Below are 19,085 nucleotides of genomic sequence, written 5' to 3' on the forward strand. Positions count from 1 at the left end.
ATCAGTTGACTTATTATTGTAAATATCAATACATCTTATTTTAATTTCTTTTAAAAAAAATATTAATCTATTATGGATCTCTGTGGAAGTATACAAAGTAAATATTTGAGAACTAAAATAACGAAATGTTTACATCTGAAAAAATATTAGTCTATTAAGCGGTGCGATAGAGAAGACCATAACATATGCAGAGCACAATTGGAGTAAATGCATCAATGAGAAAATTAAAGTGGGGGATAGGATAGACTTACTAATCCACAACATAATCTAATTTTTTAAGTTGAATAATCATTTATCACATCCAACAAGATGCCCTTTTCTATCCACCCAAAGTCCTTTACATTAAAAACCTAACCTATTTATTGTATTAAAATGCAATTTGCAGTATTATATAGCCAAAAACTGTAGGCTATTTCACTGTTAAAGTTGGATAATAATTTATGAGGAGTGCTAGCATCAGTTGCCCTCCACCTGTTTCATTATTTTGATTGCTGTATAATTTTAAATCAATAATAAAATATTGATAACATTTAATTTAATTTTGATATTATTATTTATATACAGAAAAAAATAACTTTAATATCCTCATCCTCTCCCTCTCTCAAGTTTCCACTACAGCTTCTTGTTAATTTTTTTGATCAACTTCTTTTCTTTCATTTTTATTTTTTTGAAAGTTTGAAAAGTTTTAAAAAAAATCTGATATGGTATTTTTTGGGATGTACACCGTCATATCTACATGATTAAGGTAATTTTCTTATTTACTTTTTAAAATATATATTTTTAAATTTAATTTTTTTAAAAGAAGGTGATTGACCCAACCGGGAATTAAATTTCTAGTGAACCTAATGAAAAATCCTTTCTGCTAATTCATCCATCACTATCCTCACTTATGCGGGCCAAAAAAGAAATTAATGAAGAAATTGAAGAAGAAGTTGCAGTGGCCAGGAGAAAAAAAGAAAAAAATTTAGAGAGAGAGAGGATGAGGATATTAAGGTAAATTCTCTCAGCATAAAGATAATAATATTAAAATAAAAATTAAAGTTATCAATATTTTATTATGTTAAAATTATATAAAAATCAAAATAATAGAACATGTGGTGAGAAGGAAAACTAGCGACTGAGACAGTCGCCCACATGGGCCACTGTCGCTAGCACTCATAATTTATTCGCATGCACAATTGGTAAAATGAGTCATGGGATCGTGTTTGTGTCGTGTCAATTTTATGTCATGTTAAATTTAAGTCGACCCAAATTCGATCCATTTAATAATCATGTCAAAATATTGAAATCCAAATCCGATACAAAAAAATAATCGAGTTAGCCAATAACCCGCTTAATATCTATATATTAAACAAAATTACATTAAATATTTACACATTGTCATACATACGTATATATATATACACATAATTTATCGATATTATAAAATATACATATTTATCAAAATATTACACATTTACACAATTGAGGTTTTAATTATATATATGTATCTTCTCAATATATATATATATATATATATATATATATATATATGTGTGTGTGTGTGTGTGTGTGTGTGTGTGTGTGTGTGTGTGTGTGCGCGCGCGCGCGCGCGTGTGTGTAAACAATATTATATATAAATATTATAAATATACATGTCTACCAATATTTTACACATTTACACTATTGAAACTCTAAATGTATTTAAAATTTTATAAATAAAACATTGTGTTTATATTCATCCTTTAAAGAATAAAAAAAAAAGAAAATCATCTTTAATATTTGAATTTTGATAAAAAAAACCTGTAAATTATTTTAAAATAGAAAATATAATTGGGTCATTGATCAAGTAAATGAGTCAAGAATTTTAACCCTAAGCTGACAGGAAAACAATCGTTTTGATCCGGAGGTAACCCATTTAATAATCGTGTTAAATTCAACGACCCATACCTATTTATTCGTGTCGTGTTCGTGTCAGGTAATCAGGTCGTGTTAAATTTTATTAGCTCTACACATGGTACATGTTGTTACCATGATGATTTTTATGCTTGATACCAGTCAACAGTATGAATTTGAAAAAATGTAGCATTCAAATGCAATTTGCAGTATTAAAGCAAAAAACTTTAAGGTACATCATGGTTGAAGTTGAACAACAATTTATTCGTATCAATACGTCGGTGCATGTTGTCATTATGATAATTCAAATGCTTGTGATATCTGTAAATAATACATAAATTAGAAATTATATGTGTAGTACTAAAATGCAATTTACAATTGCAGTTAAAGCCTAACTGCAAGGTATCTCATGGTTAAAATTGAATAATAATTTATTGGCACGTACATGTGGCTACATGTTATCATTATGAACAACAATTGAATAATAATATGGAAATTAGCAACTTTAATTCTTCATCCTCAATAAATTAAATAATAGCGCACTATGAACAAAAACTTGCAAGCTTATTCTATTAATCAATATTTAGTCTTACTACTAATATATATATGTTGATTGAAAAAATATCTCATATTGTTGAGTGCTGCTTCGGAGTAAATAATATAAGTCTTAAGCATCTTAATTCTAAAATTATCTTTTGAGTAAGAGCTTGTTTGTTAAACATTTGAAATTTGAAATTTTATTAATTTTAGATCTTTTTCTAAATTTGATTGTTTGTTGTTTGTAATTTATGTCTGATTTTTAGATATTTACATTTGAATAGAAAAAATAAATTTTTGTGATTTTTATTTAAATAGAAAAATGTATGAATGAGATGTAAATATTAAATTCTAAAAATATCTCTATTAAATATACTTATTTTCTAAACTAGAAAACTTAATCCCCTTTTTTAGTTTTGACTTACAGGGACATAATTGTTAAATAAAAATTTTAAAATATTTTTATTTGTAAAGTAAATAAGATGTTACTTATATTCAAATATTCAAAAATAAATATATTATTTAGAAATTTATACTCAGAGCCATTCAAATTTTAATCAAATTTAAATTTATTTAAATTTTAAATAAAAAACAAACGCTACCTAAATTACTTTGATCAAGGACTTGTATAATTTCCTATATAACATTATTAGAAAAATTCACCTCACGTTACGTTCTGGTAGTTTGACACTAATTAACTTTCAGTTTTCATTATATATATATATATATTTTTTTTAAAAAAGTAGAAGACCATTGTCATAAATTAGAATTATGTTATGCTTAAAACTTCTTTTTTTTTTTTTAAATTCAAATCCATTTTTTTCATTGTTCATTAATTCTTATCTATTCTAACTTTCAATCTATGGCAATTCTAAATTAAAAAAAAGAAAATCTCATTCTATTGGATATTAGACTGTAGGTCCTTCTTTAGGGTAAGTGCTCGTATTTTTAAAAAAATATAAATTTAAGTTTTAATAGGTTTTTATAATAATATAAAACTGCCAATGTATTAAAAAAAAAAAGAAAAACCAGCACCGTCAGAATGACTAATTAGATTATTTTATTTAGGTCGAAAGACAAATCATAAGGGCCTAGACAAAGACAATTTAATCAATGAGATAATGTTCACCTTTAACTTAAGAGAATGTTTTTATTTATTTGTTTATTTATTCAATATAAAAACATTGATAAGATGTTATTTAAAGAAATAAAGAAATCTTAATATCTTATCTCTGCTCTCACTGTTCACTTCGTCCTTGTACTGTTGCACGTGCAAGAATGGACACAATCACCTCTGGCCAGAAAAACACATTAACCAATGAGATAACGTTTGCGTCCAAGATGCTGTTTTTATTTATTATTTACTCAATATATATACAACAGGTTGTTTGATTAGGATATATAATATAATTTGTTATGTTGAGATGATGGATGCTATATATATTCATAGTTGATATGAGTATTGGTATCCGATTAATATATATATATATATATATATTGAAACTTCGATAAGAATAGTCAGGATGTGGTAAAGAAAGTCAAAAATCAGTGGTGTAAAATCTATTATATTAATATTAAAAAAAATAAAATTAATTAACCCCATGCACATGACGCACATTAATTAGTGCGTATTATTTATTACTCCAAGAAAGTAAGTACAATAATTATTATATATTTTTTCATCCAAATCAAAGCAATTTAATTAGTTTGACAGACGTGGTACAATAATTTAGGATTAAGATTCTCTCGTGATCTAATTATTTTCTGAGTAAATTATTCAATTATTGATTGGTTGTTAATAAATAAAAAAATAAAAAAATTAAATCTTATCTATATACTACTACTAAAAAATATATAACAAAAAATCTTTAAAAAATCAGTATAACTTAGATCAGGAGAGGATCTGTTCCAATAATTTAACATGCAACTTGTCACTCTTTAGCCATTATAAATAATGACCTGCCTCAGCTCGAAATTCATCACCTAGCCAAGAAAAATGTCATCTTCTTCAGCAATAATCATCCTCTTCGCCTTCTTACCACTCGTTTTCTCCATAGCTAATGCTCAAGTTCCTCCTTCTGAAACTTTTCAGTTTGTCAATGAAGGAGACTTTGGGGATTTCATAGTTGAATACGGCGGAGATTACAGAATGTTGGGCATCTTCAATGCTCCATTCCAGCTTGGCTTTTATAACACAACACCCAATGCTTACACCCTTGCTCTCCGCTGGGGTCTTACTCGACAGGAGCCCTTTTTCCGTTGGGTTTGGGAAGCCAACCGCGGCAAACCGGTACGCGAAAACGCCACCTTTTCTTTGGGAACCGATGGAAATCTTGTCTTGGCCGAAGTGGATGGCACTGTCGTTTGGCAAACCAACACTGCCAACAAAGGTGTTGTCGGTTTCAAGTTGCTATCAAATGGCAACATGGTGCTTCATGACTCAAAGGGTAAGTTTATTTGGCAGAGTTTTGATTATCCAACTGATACTCTCTTGGTGGGTCAATCTCTTCGTGCCGGTGGGGTCGCCAAGCTCGTCAGTCGAGCTTCGGAAAAAGAAAACATCGACGGCCCTTACAGCTTTTTGATGGAACCCAAGAGATTGGCAATGTATTACAAAAGCAGCAACTCTCCACGGCCTGTTCTCTACTTCACTTCATCTGAATGGTTTACTGTCCGAGAAGGCTCTTTAGAGAATATAACATTCACGTCCGAACCAGAAACTGAAGAAGCTTTTGCTTATCATCTGTCCCTGGATTCTTCAGTCGCTGGTGTCCGGCTGGCTAGACCAAGATACAACAGCACAATATCGTTGCTGCGGCTAGAAATGGATGGAAATCTCAGGATCTACACTTACGACGAAAGGGTTGATTGGGGTCCAACGGAGAAGACATTCACACTTTTCGACAGGGATTCAGATTGGGAAATTTCTGAGTGTCAGCTGCCGGAGAGATGTGGCAAATTTGGGCTGTGTGATGACAATCAATGTGTTGCTTGCCCTATGGGAAAGGGTCTGCTTGGCTGGACTAAAGAGTGTGAGGCGAAGAAAGTTACTTCTTGTAAGGCAAGTGATTTTCATTATTACAAGGTTGAAGGAGTTAATCATTTTATGAGCAAGTACACAAGGGGAGCAACAACAAAAGTGGAAGATTGTGGCAAGAAATGTACTTCGGATTGCAAGTGTTTGGGATATTTTTACCACCAGGAGACTTCGAAATGTTGGATCGCTTATGACTTGAAGACTCTGACTAAATTCCCCAACTCTACACACGTTGGATTCATAAAGGTTCCCAACAATCAAACAATTACGAACCTCGTCAACTTACTTTGAAGTTCAAGTGTAAGCTGCAGAACGTTTTCTGTTCTTTTTTTTTTTTTTCCAAAAAAAAATGTGTTTGTTTTAAATTGGCGGAGGATGATTTTAGTTAGTGAGATGTTGCTTCAAGTGTTTTAAATCTTTCTTTTCAAGGATCTTCTTTGTATCCTTTTAGTGAGTTTTTTTTTTCTTTTTTTTGGGTTAGCTTGCATTTCCGTGCTTTGTAATTTCTTTTTAGCTTGAATAATTATGATCGTATTTCTCTTTTTCGCTTATAAAAAAAAAAAAAAAGCGACAAATCCATTGATCAAGTAAATATCACCTATGAGGACCATGTGAAAAGTGTTCAAATATTGTCCTAAAAATCCCGCACAATTAATGGATATAAATTATAAAAATTTAAATTAAATGAGCAACAATAAGATGCACAATTTTTATAATAAACGTTTCATCATTATGATCAAGAATATAGATATCGACATGTTATCGAGTCTACATATAGACAAAAAAGGTCCGCATAAAAGTAAATGTGAAATAAAAAGAATTAATGAAGAACACTTACAAATCATCTCGTTTTTAATTACCTCGCATCTAAATCTTAAGCTATTAATCCTCACAACTTTAAATAGAAGAGATGGAAATCAAGGTTTTCGATCTCTACATTTTTCTAACTAAATCTAAGCATAACTTTAATTTCTCGCCGTCAATTATGGCTGAGAATGTAGAAAAGCTTCAAGCAAGCAGCTCCCAACTTTCAAATTTGCTTTCTTCAATTTATGCACAATGGAATCAGCGACTTTTGAATTCTCACTCGCTCACCCCCTTTAATTTAATTTTATTTCAAATGGCTTCCCGAAAGGCTGAAGAACAAGGGCAAACAACTTGTGCCTTTAAGTAGCCGAGGAAAGAGCACAATTTGGACCTTCAAATTTAATTGAAACCAACAGTGCACGTTCTGATGACGTGGCGCACTTTCAGCCATCGATTTCGAGCAGAAACAAGCTAAATCAGCGGTCAAATGCGTTGGGCCTTCGCTCTGTTAGGGCCTCGCTTTATAAAGAGCTACATTCAGTGAAGGTCCTCAAACAGTTGGAGAAAAAACACATGGGCCGTCCTTTCATTTTGAGGTAGTTGATGGTCTAATAGTGCTCTTCGTAAATGTACAACTTTTGTATTGCTAGAAACTTTTCCAGAGTCATTATCTTTTGAGTTTTTTTCCTAATTTAATGAGAATTAGGACCTGTTGGGTATTGTTTTTGAATTTATATTTTTTGAAAATAAAAATAAAAATGAAAATAGTATTTTGCATTTATTGTATTTTGAATTTAAATATGTGTCTGATATCATTTTCTGTATCCTATATTTTAAAATTAAAAACAGTAATATGCGTTTGGTAGATGTTGTGCAAATTTTAATGTACTCGCAAGCGTACGAATCTATTGTAGTATAGACTAATGGTGACGAGTGTCGATCGCACGAGGAGGTGGATTTTAATTATGTGTATAGAATTAATTTTGTAAATGGGTTGTTGGATTTATGGTGGAAATGATTTGGAATATGCTAAGACTTAAATTAAAATGGCGAGAATAAATTCTAAAATTGGAATTGCAATGGAGAGAATAAATTGAAGAGAAAATCTATTAAATTGACGTACTTGGGTATCTGGATCCGTATCAACATGCATCATGGGCTAAATAATCCGTATTAATGCCAATTACATCATGAGGGGAGAATCCACACCTCATGAACCACGCTCTAATCAATATGGTGCTAAGGGCTTATCGTGCCAAATAATAATAACCTTATACTAGAGAGCCGGTGTAACCAAGGCGGTATCTAGACAAGACTATTATTATTTGTCGACGAGAAGTCAAAACATCCACAAAAAATTAGAGGGGAAGAGAAAATAAATTTACCAAATTAAGCCCATGACACATGTTGAGACTTCACCTTCAACCCAAGCTTGAAAGAAAATTAGCCACTCATAATTGAACTAGGGGCAAAATGAGAATTTATTAAAATACGAAGAAAATACAAGATGGAGAGGGAATTACAGAAAACAGAGTCCAAAAATGGATTTAAAGATATCAAATTAGGGGGGGGGGAGGACCCCTTTTTATAGATGGAGTAAATCATGGCCATCGGATTAAAAACAGTTTGGACGCTCAGGATTGCGCCACGTCATCAGTCAACAGTCCACGATTTGACCACGTGGATGAACAGTAACACGGTTTGACTCGGATGAACAGTAACGCAGTTTGGTTGAAAATAATCCTGTGTGATGCATGTACCGTACGCGAGATTTTTCATCCACTGATATGCTGCCACGTCACCATCAACAGTACATAAGAATTTTAGCCCAATAGGATCGTGACACCTCATCAGTCAATGCCACATCATCGGTCAATGCCACGTCATCGATCCGTCTATGTGAACAGTGTTGTGAACAGTAACGTTGTTAGTACCGTACACGTGAATAGTACCGTACATATGAATAGTGCCATTTTTCCTTTTATGCTCCTCCTAAGGTTTTCGATCGTCCTGAGTTCAAAAGTGATGTCCGTTTTGCCGTCTGATCTCTCCTTTATTGTAAAATGACTATAATGCCCCTAAAATACATAAAATACTTAATTAAAATAAAACACATGTAATTAAATCACAAGAAGGTTAAATACATAAAAGTAAGGGTTGTTAGTAAGACTTGAAATGTAAAATGACGGTTTTCTCCTTTATAAATATGCATTTTCTAACACTCAACAGTAGACACAATTGAAAATAATAAAAACTGAGAATATGCGTTTGGTAATGCTTTTTTCAAAAACAATTTTTACTAATCATTTACATTATATTTATGGTCATAAAATAATTATTTAGCTAATACATACACAAATACAACAAAATAATTTAAACAAATTTATTATAAAAAAATTACATGATGATAAAGTTTAAGAATTAACATTAATTAAAAAAAAGTTTGACATTGTCATTGTTTTTACACCATATAATTAAGATATATATTACAACACATGATTTAAACAAAATAGTTATAAAAAAAAAAATTACATGATAGATATTATGCATTACGTATGTAATCATGCCACATAAAAGCTGCAATTCCATCTCTTGTGGCATTCATCTCTGCGACACTTGCTGGAGATAAATCAATATTCGTAAGTGGCCTACTAGTGTCTCCTTCTTCGTTGGTAACCAACTCTTGCACATTAAAGTCCCTAAATAACCTATCACTTGCATTTTCTCGTCGAATAAAATTATGTAAAGCGTGACATGCAATTGGAATTAGACATTACTTATGTAAACTATAATTATGCATGTCCCTTAAAATTGAAAATCGCGCTTTTAAAACACCAAAGCATCACTCAATTACATTACGCAATGATGAATGTATATAATTAAACAATTCTTGGGGACCTCTAGGTGCTCGACCTGGTCCTCTATAATCACGTAAATGATATCTCTCACCTCTATATGGTGTCAAAAATCCCTTCATATTTATGTATCCAAAATCCACAACGTAGTAATATCTTAAAATATAGAAACAATAAAACATAACTTAATTAAAAAAATAAAAGCCAAAGATATTAACACACACACACACACACACACACACATATATATATCAATATTCTTACCTTCTTCCGAAAGTGGAAACCCAGATTCTGGTCTATTTAGTCATTGACAGTACCTTCCCAATCCGTATATACAAATGTAAACATTATGTCAAAAGAATATTCACACATGATATTTTGAGTCACCTGAGTCTTTCTATCTCGATATGATATCTGTTTCTGTGCTGGTGACCATGCAGCAATGTGGGTTCCATCAATTGCACTAATACGCTTCTGTGAAAATATGTAAAAATTAATAATTTATTAACCAAATGTTAATGTCACATAAACATACAAGTAACGTGTATTGAATTTCTTACCTCAAAATATGGAAAAAAAATTGGATTGTTTCTAATCTCTGATGGCGTTTCCCCTTGAGATTTTGGTTTTATAATGTGATTTGCCAAGTGACAAAATGCTTTTAACACAAGCTTAAAGCGTGTAAACACAGTTTTCACTAAACGTTGAAAACACTCAGATACAACCCGCACAACAGCACCATGGGAGAATATATACAAACACATTGCTACAGCCTTCTTGATACAAACATGTCTATCATTCTCTAATAACTGTAAATGTTCAAGTGTATAACATAATCGAATATAAACTTCTTTATCCATTCAAAACATGTTATACATCCTGTCCGAATGACCATTTAACAACTCTTGAACAAATTCAATGCCAGACAATTGTCCTGTATAACATTGCCTTCTAATAGCACGCTGTTGTTTCTCATTAACTTTTATAGCAATGGCTACCTCTAAAACCTCTTCAATATCTGTTAAGCTCTCAATATCATCATCTTCATTGTTGTTGTTGTTCATTTTTTTATCTAATTAAAAAAAATCATAGATTATATTTCAAGTATATGATAATTGATCTAAAAAAATAAAAAGTTCAACTCACAAAAATAAAATAAAATAAAGTTCAACAAACACATTTCAACTCATGAAAATAACATAAAGTTCGACAAATAAAAGTATTACAAGTTCAATTATAAAATAAACAAGCACACAGTTCACAACCAATAACATCCAAATAACATCAAAGTTAAACACATTACATCTTAAAGAACAAACTATAAACTAGTTAACCAATATTTTTTCCTATGCTCAGGCATGCTCAGAAATACTTTCCTCCACTCAATACTGGGCACTAGCTTATCCATCAATTTGTTGTATGTATCTCCATCAATGTCTCCCAATTTCTCCACAGCTTCAATATACTCTTCAATAGACAACTTTTCAACACATTGAGAAGTTGGCTCTGCATTTTTGCACTTAATCATCTCCATTCTAGCATTCATCACTGAACTAGCCATTTTAAAGTAACTGTCAAACTCACTCTTATTTTTTTTTACCAAACTCAGTTGAAGTTGCAATTGGTTGACGAGGTATTTTTTCTGTCCTAATCTCGGAAAGAGGTTCCATTGAATCATCATCCTCAATATCAACATGAACTCCATGACCAAGAAAATTCTCTTCCAATTCACGATCCTCATCCGAGGACAATGGAACTTGGCTAAAGGAAAAACGTAAATGGCCAGAAGCTGTGGTGGTATTGAATATCTCCCCTAAGGTTTGGTAGTGCTCTAATCCTTTTTTACGATATGACTTCACTCCAGACACTCTCTGTGGAAAACAAAATAAGTGTATAAAACCAAAAAATAATACTTTAATTTTATACGAAACTATTTAATATATTGTGAATATAGTTTTACCTTAATATATTCAGCCAAAACAGCTTCTGATACTGTGACCGTATTTGAAATAGGATCCCAACCAAACCCAGTATGAGCTATTAAGTCAGAAAACTCTCGATGTTTTTTGCGCAACCTATTAAACTTGGACTTAAGTTGCCCTACATTGAATTTTTTTTTTTAGATTGTTCAAATAACTCATCACTTATAGTGGTCTAAATTTTCTTAGTAAAGGTTGATGTTTGTAAATAACCCTTTTTAACATGGTCATGCACTATACGAATAAAAGCCTTTTCGGTCCGGCTAGACCAATAAGCTTTATCCTCAACATCAACATCATGTGGATCCATATCTTGAAAAATTAAAAAAAATAACACATATCAAATATTAATCAAATTCAACATAATATGAAAGTAATTTCAGCAACATGTCATAGATTAAAAACTGAATGTTACTAGAAAGATCATGGTGTGTATGTGCATGTCAGCATGTTTGTGTAGAAAAAGACAACTTTCAAATGTGCAATGTTATTCCAAATTTGACAGTCCAAACATGTGCATGTGATTAGCTATTATCATAAGGTGAAAATGAAACAGGCCTGTAAATTTTAATTTTAACATTGCATATTACCTTTTTCTTAATCAAGAAATTCCATTTTAAGACATTGACCTACACAATTCTTTCCAACTTTTGCTCAAACTCTAAACATCAATGTCAGTATGCTCAGCAATCCCACCACTTTATTAATGAAGAAAAATGGAAAATTGAAGAAACCTTATTACAAGCCCCAACCTAAATTCTAATAAATCAAAACTTCATAAAATGAATAAAAAAAATCAAAATAATTGCTTGTAATTAATTAACGACTGATTGAAAAGGGAATCTTGATAATGATCTATGAGCACTGCTCCCCCATTCTGGCGTTATACATCCAAAAACAAGAACATTATTACGCTCTTCATCTTTAAAATCTTCACTTAAAACCAGAGCATTAACTGGAAAATAAGATAATCAAGAAAACATTTTCTAGAACGAGCTAAAGTTTTGCTTGGAAATGTTTTATGTAAAAACACTATCTACAAAATCACTTAAAACTGCTTCCCTAAGAAAACACTCATCAAGTGCTTATCAAAAAAGCGCTTTTGACCATGCCAAAAAGCACTCCCAAACATATTAGAAAATATGTCACTTGGAACGAACACAGATCAAGCAACGGACACACTTAAAATTGCCCAATTAATTTGCCTAAAAAACTAATTGAACATACCAACATCCAATTTGCCCAATTGAACATGATATGGGTCCAAGCTAAACAAAAAAAAAATCACACTTAAAATTCACCCAAATAGAAAAAATAAAGAAATATACTAATAAGAGATGGAGCAAAGATGGCGCTAAGTGAGTGGTTACAGCAAGCGAGTAGATTTCAGCAGACAATGTAGCAGATTGCAGCAAGCGCGCGTAGCTGGAGCAAAGACCAAGTGAAGAAAGCAACTGCAACAGTAGCAACGGACACGGAGCAACGACTAATTTTGGGTACAGAGAGAGACATATCGGTGATGGCAGATCGAGTTAGAGAGAGAGATATGTGTTGTAGATCTAGAGAAAGAGGAAGAAGTGAAAAAGACAGATCAGTGATGGCAGACCGAGTTAGAAAGAGAGATATGTGCTGTAGATATGGAGAAAAAGGAAAAAGAAAGTGACAACGAGAGGGGAGAGTTGAGATCGAGGACTTTGGGAGCTGTTGATAAAGAGAAACGAGGCAAAGAGATGTTTGAGATTTGTTCTAGAGTTTGTTCTTTAGTCTAAACCGTAAATTCATTTGAAAACACCTTCAACACGTTTTCAATTTTACAACAAGGTAAGTGAATCCGAATTCTTTATTTTATAATTTATTTTTGAGTTGAGCCCACCAAATGTGTTTTTCAACTGTATTTATAAAACAAAAATGAAAATAAAGGTTTGAAAAGGATACCAAACAAGTCCTTATTTACTCAAAAAAATTAAGTGAATCTTAAAATTACACTCATATAATATGGCAGCATTAGATCATCTCAGCACCTCAACGCTGAGGTGGTGAGCTGAGGTAGTGAGCTGAGGTAGTGAGACAACTCCATATAAATTTCTCTGTTAAATAGTATCCTCACTTATTTAGGGTCCTTGTGCAATCAAAATCACTCAATTAGGCTCTGAAGTATTTTTTAAAAGTAATGCTATTTGCACAAGATATTACACAAAATTGCATAAGACCACTAAAAACAAGTAATGTTTCACTGCAAAACAAACTCATTCTCTCTTTATTAATTTTGTCTTTATATACAAGCGTCCTCACTCTATTTTTCATTTACAATTTTGTGTGTACATGTCATGCACAAATAGCATTTTTCATCTTTGAATCAGGATTCTCATCCAGGCAAATTTACTTAATCAGGAACCTTTATCATTAATAGTTCAAGAATAGAGGTTTGCAAAACTTTTTAAAAATCCACTTTGTCTCACTTCATCCTTCATTTATATATATATTTCCCTACATGGACAATTTAGCATGAAAAATGATATTCGAACACCAAGAAGACGCAATCAAGCCAGAAGTGATATCATTGCAGCATAAATAGTATTGTCATTTTGTGTGCTACAGTAATATTGTAACCTGAATAATTACTTCATTTTCTGTCTTGATGGTGTCTTCCTGGTATTCAAATATCAGCCCCCAATTAACCGACCAATTGTTTGTCTCATTTAATGTTAACATTTATTGCTAGCTCAAAGCCGCCGAAAATGAATGAGATTAATGGAGACTTGCGTGGCACTTCTTTTTCCCATTGATCCAATCATCATGCCCATTGAACTTGGCCCCTTTAGCCATGACAAAAAACATCCAGCCTTTCTTGGAAAAATGAGTCAATGTTTCTTCTGCGAATTCTAAAACCAGCCAAATCAACAATTCTAACATGAACAATAGAACTCCATGAATAATAATTACGGATATTGTTCGCTTTACTGTTTACAAATTTTGTTCATGTCACTCTTTACAATTACTGTTTATGTCACCATTTATGGGTGATGTTCATGTGATATTATTCACAAATTTGTTGAGGCATGCGGAATGCACTGTCCTTAAAACCAATTTCCATTCTTTTAGAAAGATTTTTTGATGCAATAGGGACACAAATAATGCGGATTGATCTCTAGAATTCAATGACATTATTATTGTGAGGTTGCACTCCAACCAGTAGTGTAAAATAACAAAAGAAAAATTATGAAGGAAACACGAGATAGAAAGAGAGGTCATAGAGGTTGTTGTCCCTTGAAGGCTTTTTATGTGTACTTTATATAGAGAAACTCTCTATAATCCTTTCGTAATTCAATTTAAATTAGTCACCCACTTTTTTTATTTATTTTGAATTAGCCATTCATATGTCTCATAATTTATTTTTACTAATATAATCCAAATCATATTTAAATTGATTTATTCAACTTTAATTTGCGATTAAATCAAATACATTACTAATTTCAAATTAAATATAAAAGTGATTGCTCTTTAATGTAGGATATTAGTATTATGGAATACCCAAAAAATTCCTGCAGCCTCAACTCGATATTCGCATCACCAGTAAGCAAACAATATGTCATCTTCCTCAGCAATATTAATCTTCTTCTTATTCACTCTTTTTCTTCATAGCTAATGTCCAAGTTCCTGCCAATAAAACATTTAAGTTTGTGAACGAAGGAGAATTTGGTCCATACATTAATGAATACGACGCAAATTACAGAATGTTGGGCATCTTAATGCTCCATTCCAGGTTGGCTTTTACAACGCAATACCAAATGCTTACACCCTCGCTTTCCGCTCGGGCCTTCAATGATTCGTGCCAAATTACCGTTGGGTCTGGGAAGCAAAAACAGGCAAACAGGTTTGTGGAAAACCCACCTTTTCCTTGGGCAGCGATGGAAATCTTGTCTTGGCTGAAGCGGACGGCACTGTCGTTTGCCAGTCCAACACTGCCAACAAAGGTGTTGTAGGGTTCAAGCTGCTTCCAAATGGAAACATGGTGCTTCATGACTCAAAGGGTAATTTTATTTGGCAGAGTTTTGATTGTCCAACTGATACTCTCTTGGTAGGCCAATCTCTACTCTCCGTTAAAGAAAACGTCAGCTTCGTGATGGAGCCTAAGAGATTTACGCTGTACTACAAAGGCAGCAACTCTCCCCAGCCTGTTCTTTACGACCCCTCTGTACAGAATCTGACATTCAATTCCCGCCCTGAAACCGATGAAGCTTTTGCTTTTAAACTAACGCTAGACATTTCCGACAGTGGCAGTGACATTTTGGCTAGGCCAAAATACAACATCAGATCATCTTTTTTGCGGCTAGGCATGCATGGAAATCTCAAGATCTACACTCACTACGATAAGGTCGATTCGCAGCCAACGCAGGTAACGTTCACTTTCTTTGTCAGAGATTTCAGTTTTGGAAAGCGAGTACCAGCTGCCGGAGAGATGTAGCAAATTGGGGGTGTGTGATGACAATCAATGCGTTGCTTGCCCCACAGAAAAGGGCTTGCTCGGGTGGAGCAAGGAGTGTGGGGCAAGAAAGTGACTTCTTGTAGACCAAATAATTTTCATTATTATAAAGTTTAAGGGGTTAATCATTATATGAGCAAGTATACAAGTGGAACAGCCATTAAAGTTGAAGATTGTGGCAGGAAATGTACTTCGGATTGCAAGTGCTCGGGGTACTTTTACCACCAGGAGACTTCTAAATGTTGGATTGCTTATGACTTGAAGACTCTCTCTAAATCCCCAAACTCTACACATGTTGGATATATAAAGGTTCCCAACCAGCAAGCTATCGTCATGAAGTACAGAGATTTTTTTTTTTAAATTTATTGCAGCTGGCCTCGGTGATTTTATGTTGTTTCCTTAAAACTGTGATAGATATAGCAATCTGTAACATTGTCATGTCAATGTGTACAAGCAGAATTTTTACAATAGTTCGTCAACATATCGTCACTCTTTTTCTATTAAATAAATGATATCTATAAGTTGAATCCTTTTTTGCTGAAAATAAATGGAAAAAAACCCCATGTTTCAATAATATATCATTTGAGTAGTCCATGACAGTAGTTTTTGTCAATTAAATCCTTCACTGATAGGGATGGCAATTTAACCCGGACCCGGACCGGACCCGGATGAACCCGGATAATCCGGTCCGGGTTCAACCCGTACCGGATTAAAATAAATCCGGTATCCGGATTAAATTTTATTGACCCGGATGTATCCGGGTCCGGTTCCGGGTTCGGATGAATCCGTATATCCGAAACCCGGACCCGGATATCTTTAATTTAAAATTATTTTTTTAATATAAAAAGAAAAAAAAAAAAAGAGAGATGCCCTAATTTCACACTTTCACAACCTAGCCGCCACCTTCATTCTTCTCTTCTCTTCTCATTCTTTTCCTCCTTCAACTCTTCTCTTCTCTTCACAAATCATGCTCTTCTCTTCATCAAATCATCATCGTCACTCGTCATATCTTCGTTGTGTTCATGTTCACCAGCACCATCAACCTCCATTTGGCCGCCGTTTGTCTACCTTTGCCAATCGTAATCGCGGCTGTGACGTTGTGGTCGTCATCATCGTCATCGTCCGCATCATCATCATCAATAGCCGACGTTTGTTGCTTCGCCGGACGCCGATCCTTGAAGTTCATGAACTGAAGCCGTGAATCGTGAGTTTGAATTGTAGTCTGTAGACATGGATTTTGTATTTTGTGAATCGTGAGTTATAGATTTGCATTGAATGGTTTATGGCTTTGAAAACATTGAAAATTTTACAATTTGGATTTGATATTTAGGAATTTGGGTTGTATTTGATTTCTGTAGAACTGGGTTTGTATTCTTTTCGTTTTTCTTTTTATTTGTATGTGATCCGGGTTTAAAAACCCGCAATCCGGAAACCCGGATTTTCCGGGTTTAACCCGGACCGGACCCGTACTCATGAAAGGCGGGTTCAAATCCGGGTCCGGTATGACTTTTTTGGTGTCCGGGTCCGGAACCGGAAAGACCAAACCCGGACCCGGACCCGGAAATTGCCATCCCTATTCACTGAATTTGACTATTAACACTATAAGGGTATTTCAGCCGAAAGAAAAAAAGCAGATTCGGATGTCATCAAATAGAAATGGTAAAAAGTCTTGCATTGAAAAGAAAGGTTTGAAATTCAAACCCCACTCACATGGAACAGGGAGGAGATTGAATTGTTCTTAGTCTAATTAGAAAAAAAAAATTGAAAGAATTTTGATGTCTAAATACAAAAAGAAAAGGCCTTAATATTTTGAAATATCTCATGTCCTTTTTTTTTTTTTTTGCCTTAAAATACAAAGATCTAACGAGTGCCCCAAAGTTTTGATTAAAAATAATCCTAATTGCTTACAGAAATGTGAAATCATGGACGATGGATGGGTCAATTTTGTTAGCCAATCCCTAAAACAATTTCTAATACAATTGATTGTTACTCCGATCAGGCTCCATGTAATAATTAAGGCTCGGTCCAGTAATTAACTAAGGACAATTCAATTAATTTGAGTTTAATTTTTAATATTATCCGCCCAATGAATCTTGAAAAATGATATGCATTCCACCAATGAACCCCATCTCATTCCCACCAAGTCAAATTTTTTGGATAAATTTGCTATGAATTCAAAATTGAGATAATTTTATTATTATTTTAACTTTTATTTACTCTTACGTTAAATTGAGATGAGGTTGAAGTGGACTCTCAGTCATTATTCATTAATCTTTCTGATAATTTTTTTCACATCTAGAATTGTGACTTGTGAAGTTTCTTATCCTATTTTTCACATCTAGAATTGTGACTTGTGAAGTCTCTTATCCTATAAGTCCAATATAAGTTTAAATAAAAAAAGAAAAGAAAAGAAAAACTCGCTGGCATAATAGTCACTTTGTACATTTGTTCACTGCATTATCAAATCCCTCTACGGTCAAACCTGGTCAATGAACGAAATGGTATCAGTTAGAACTTAAAGTTTGGTATTTTCAAAACTTTTGGTTTCAAAGTTCGTTTTACCAAACCATAAGAACAATTATGATTTTCTCATTATCTGAATTTTTGTTAAGTAAAATTTAAGTGGATAATTCAATAAATAAAAAATTTAAGATAATTAAATTAAAATTGTACGTTATAATTAAATGACGCGTGGCTTAAAATCTTTAAAAACTCAAAAATAAATGATGAATGGGCGGAGCCTTTGTGGATAAGTGTCACCACTGTGAGATGACACTTATGCCGTAGCTCGGCTTGCATAAGTGTCATAGCCCAATTGCAATTGAGATGACACTGTGAATGGGCAATTGAGCCTTTGTGGGCCCAATTTCTGTAGCTTGGCTTGGGGACCTTGTACCGAGCCATGGCAGTAAGTGGGCGTGCTTGTAGTGAGCACGGAAATAAGGCAGGACTAGGGCGCGACAGTAGGGTGCACGCTGCGGCGTGGGCGCAAGCAATGCTGGGTAGCGAGCACAAGAGCATGTGTGGGTGGCGTACGCAACAACTTGCAAGACGGTGGCACTGTGGGCGCGCGGGCATGAGGCCAATGGGCGTGCCGACGTGAGGCATAGCAACACGCAAACGGACGTGGCATGGGCGCGCGAGCGAGCAAGCATGAGCGTGGTGCTCAGCAGCGCGCAAGTCAGTTGCGAGATGTGGCTTAGTGGCGGGCCAGAGTGCACGCCATCATGCAGCGAGGTGAGACATGCACGTGGGGGTTGGATCATGCCAAAATGAGAGGCATTGTGCGCGGACTGTGAGCGGGAAGTGGCTGCAGGACGTGGAGCATGGTTGGCCGAAATTCTCCAAGAGATGGGCGAAAATCAAGCATGAGTGGGGGAACATGGAGAATGGGTAGCAACGGTTACACTTGGGAGAGTGGAAAGCGGCGGTTACGCCCCACAACTTCCCTATCTCTAGACATGGGCAGCGGTTGCCTTATTCCTTATGGGAGTGGTGATGAACTTCCTTGA

The 19,085-nt window shown here is 33.9% G+C and overlaps 2 protein-coding genes and 1 pseudogene across 2 annotated transcripts; 2 read left to right on the forward strand and 1 right to left on the reverse strand.

Annotated features, from left to right (window-relative positions):
• Positions 1-4,408: 4,408 nt before the first annotated feature.
• Positions 4,409-5,740, forward strand: LOC18050018 (epidermis-specific secreted glycoprotein EP1). The gene has a single exon (XM_006442445.2). The coding sequence runs from the start codon at positions 4,409-4,411 to the stop codon at positions 5,738-5,740; it is 1,332 nt and encodes a 443-aa protein (XP_006442508.1).
• Positions 5,741-9,411: 3,671 nt separating this feature from the next.
• LOC18050019 lies at positions 9,412-11,400 on the reverse strand. The gene is made up of 6 exons (XM_024187402.1): positions 11,304-11,400; positions 11,072-11,211; positions 10,712-10,982; positions 10,484-10,617; positions 9,672-9,920; positions 9,412-9,585 (listed from the first exon to the last, which is right to left on the reverse strand). The coding sequence occupies exons 1-6, from the start codon at positions 11,398-11,400 to the stop codon at positions 9,412-9,414; spliced, it is 1,065 nt and encodes a 354-aa protein (XP_024043170.1).
• Positions 11,401-14,676: 3,276 nt separating this feature from the next.
• On the forward strand, positions 14,677-19,085 carry LOC112099888 (annotated as a pseudogene).

The sequence above is a fragment of the Citrus clementina genome, unplaced genomic scaffold, assembly GCF_000493195.1.
Source record: "Citrus clementina cultivar Clemenules unplaced genomic scaffold, Citrus_clementina_v1.0 scaffold_3, whole genome shotgun sequence".
NCBI classification, from domain to species: Eukaryota; Viridiplantae; Streptophyta; class Magnoliopsida; order Sapindales; family Rutaceae; genus Citrus; species Citrus x clementina.

What these genes read in the sequence shown, in the direction of transcription:
- LOC18050018 (XM_006442445.2), top strand. Translation starts at nt 4,409, where the DNA reads ATGTCATCTTCTTCAGCAATAATCATCCTCTTCGCCTTCTTACCACTC.
- LOC18050019 (XM_024187402.1), bottom strand. Translation starts at nt 11,400, where the DNA reads ATGGATCCACATGATGTTGATGTTGAGGATAAAGCTTATTGGTCTAGC. An exon ending in GCATGACCATGTTAAAAAGG is followed by an intron (nt 11,212 to 11,303) that starts GTTATTTACAAA and finishes AATTCAATGTAG; the next exon opens with GGCAACTTAAGTCCAAGTTT. An exon ending in TTTTTTTTCCATATTTTGAG is followed by an intron (nt 9,586 to 9,671) that starts GTAAGAAATTCA and finishes ATATTTTCACAG; the next exon opens with AAGCGTATTAGTGCAATTGA.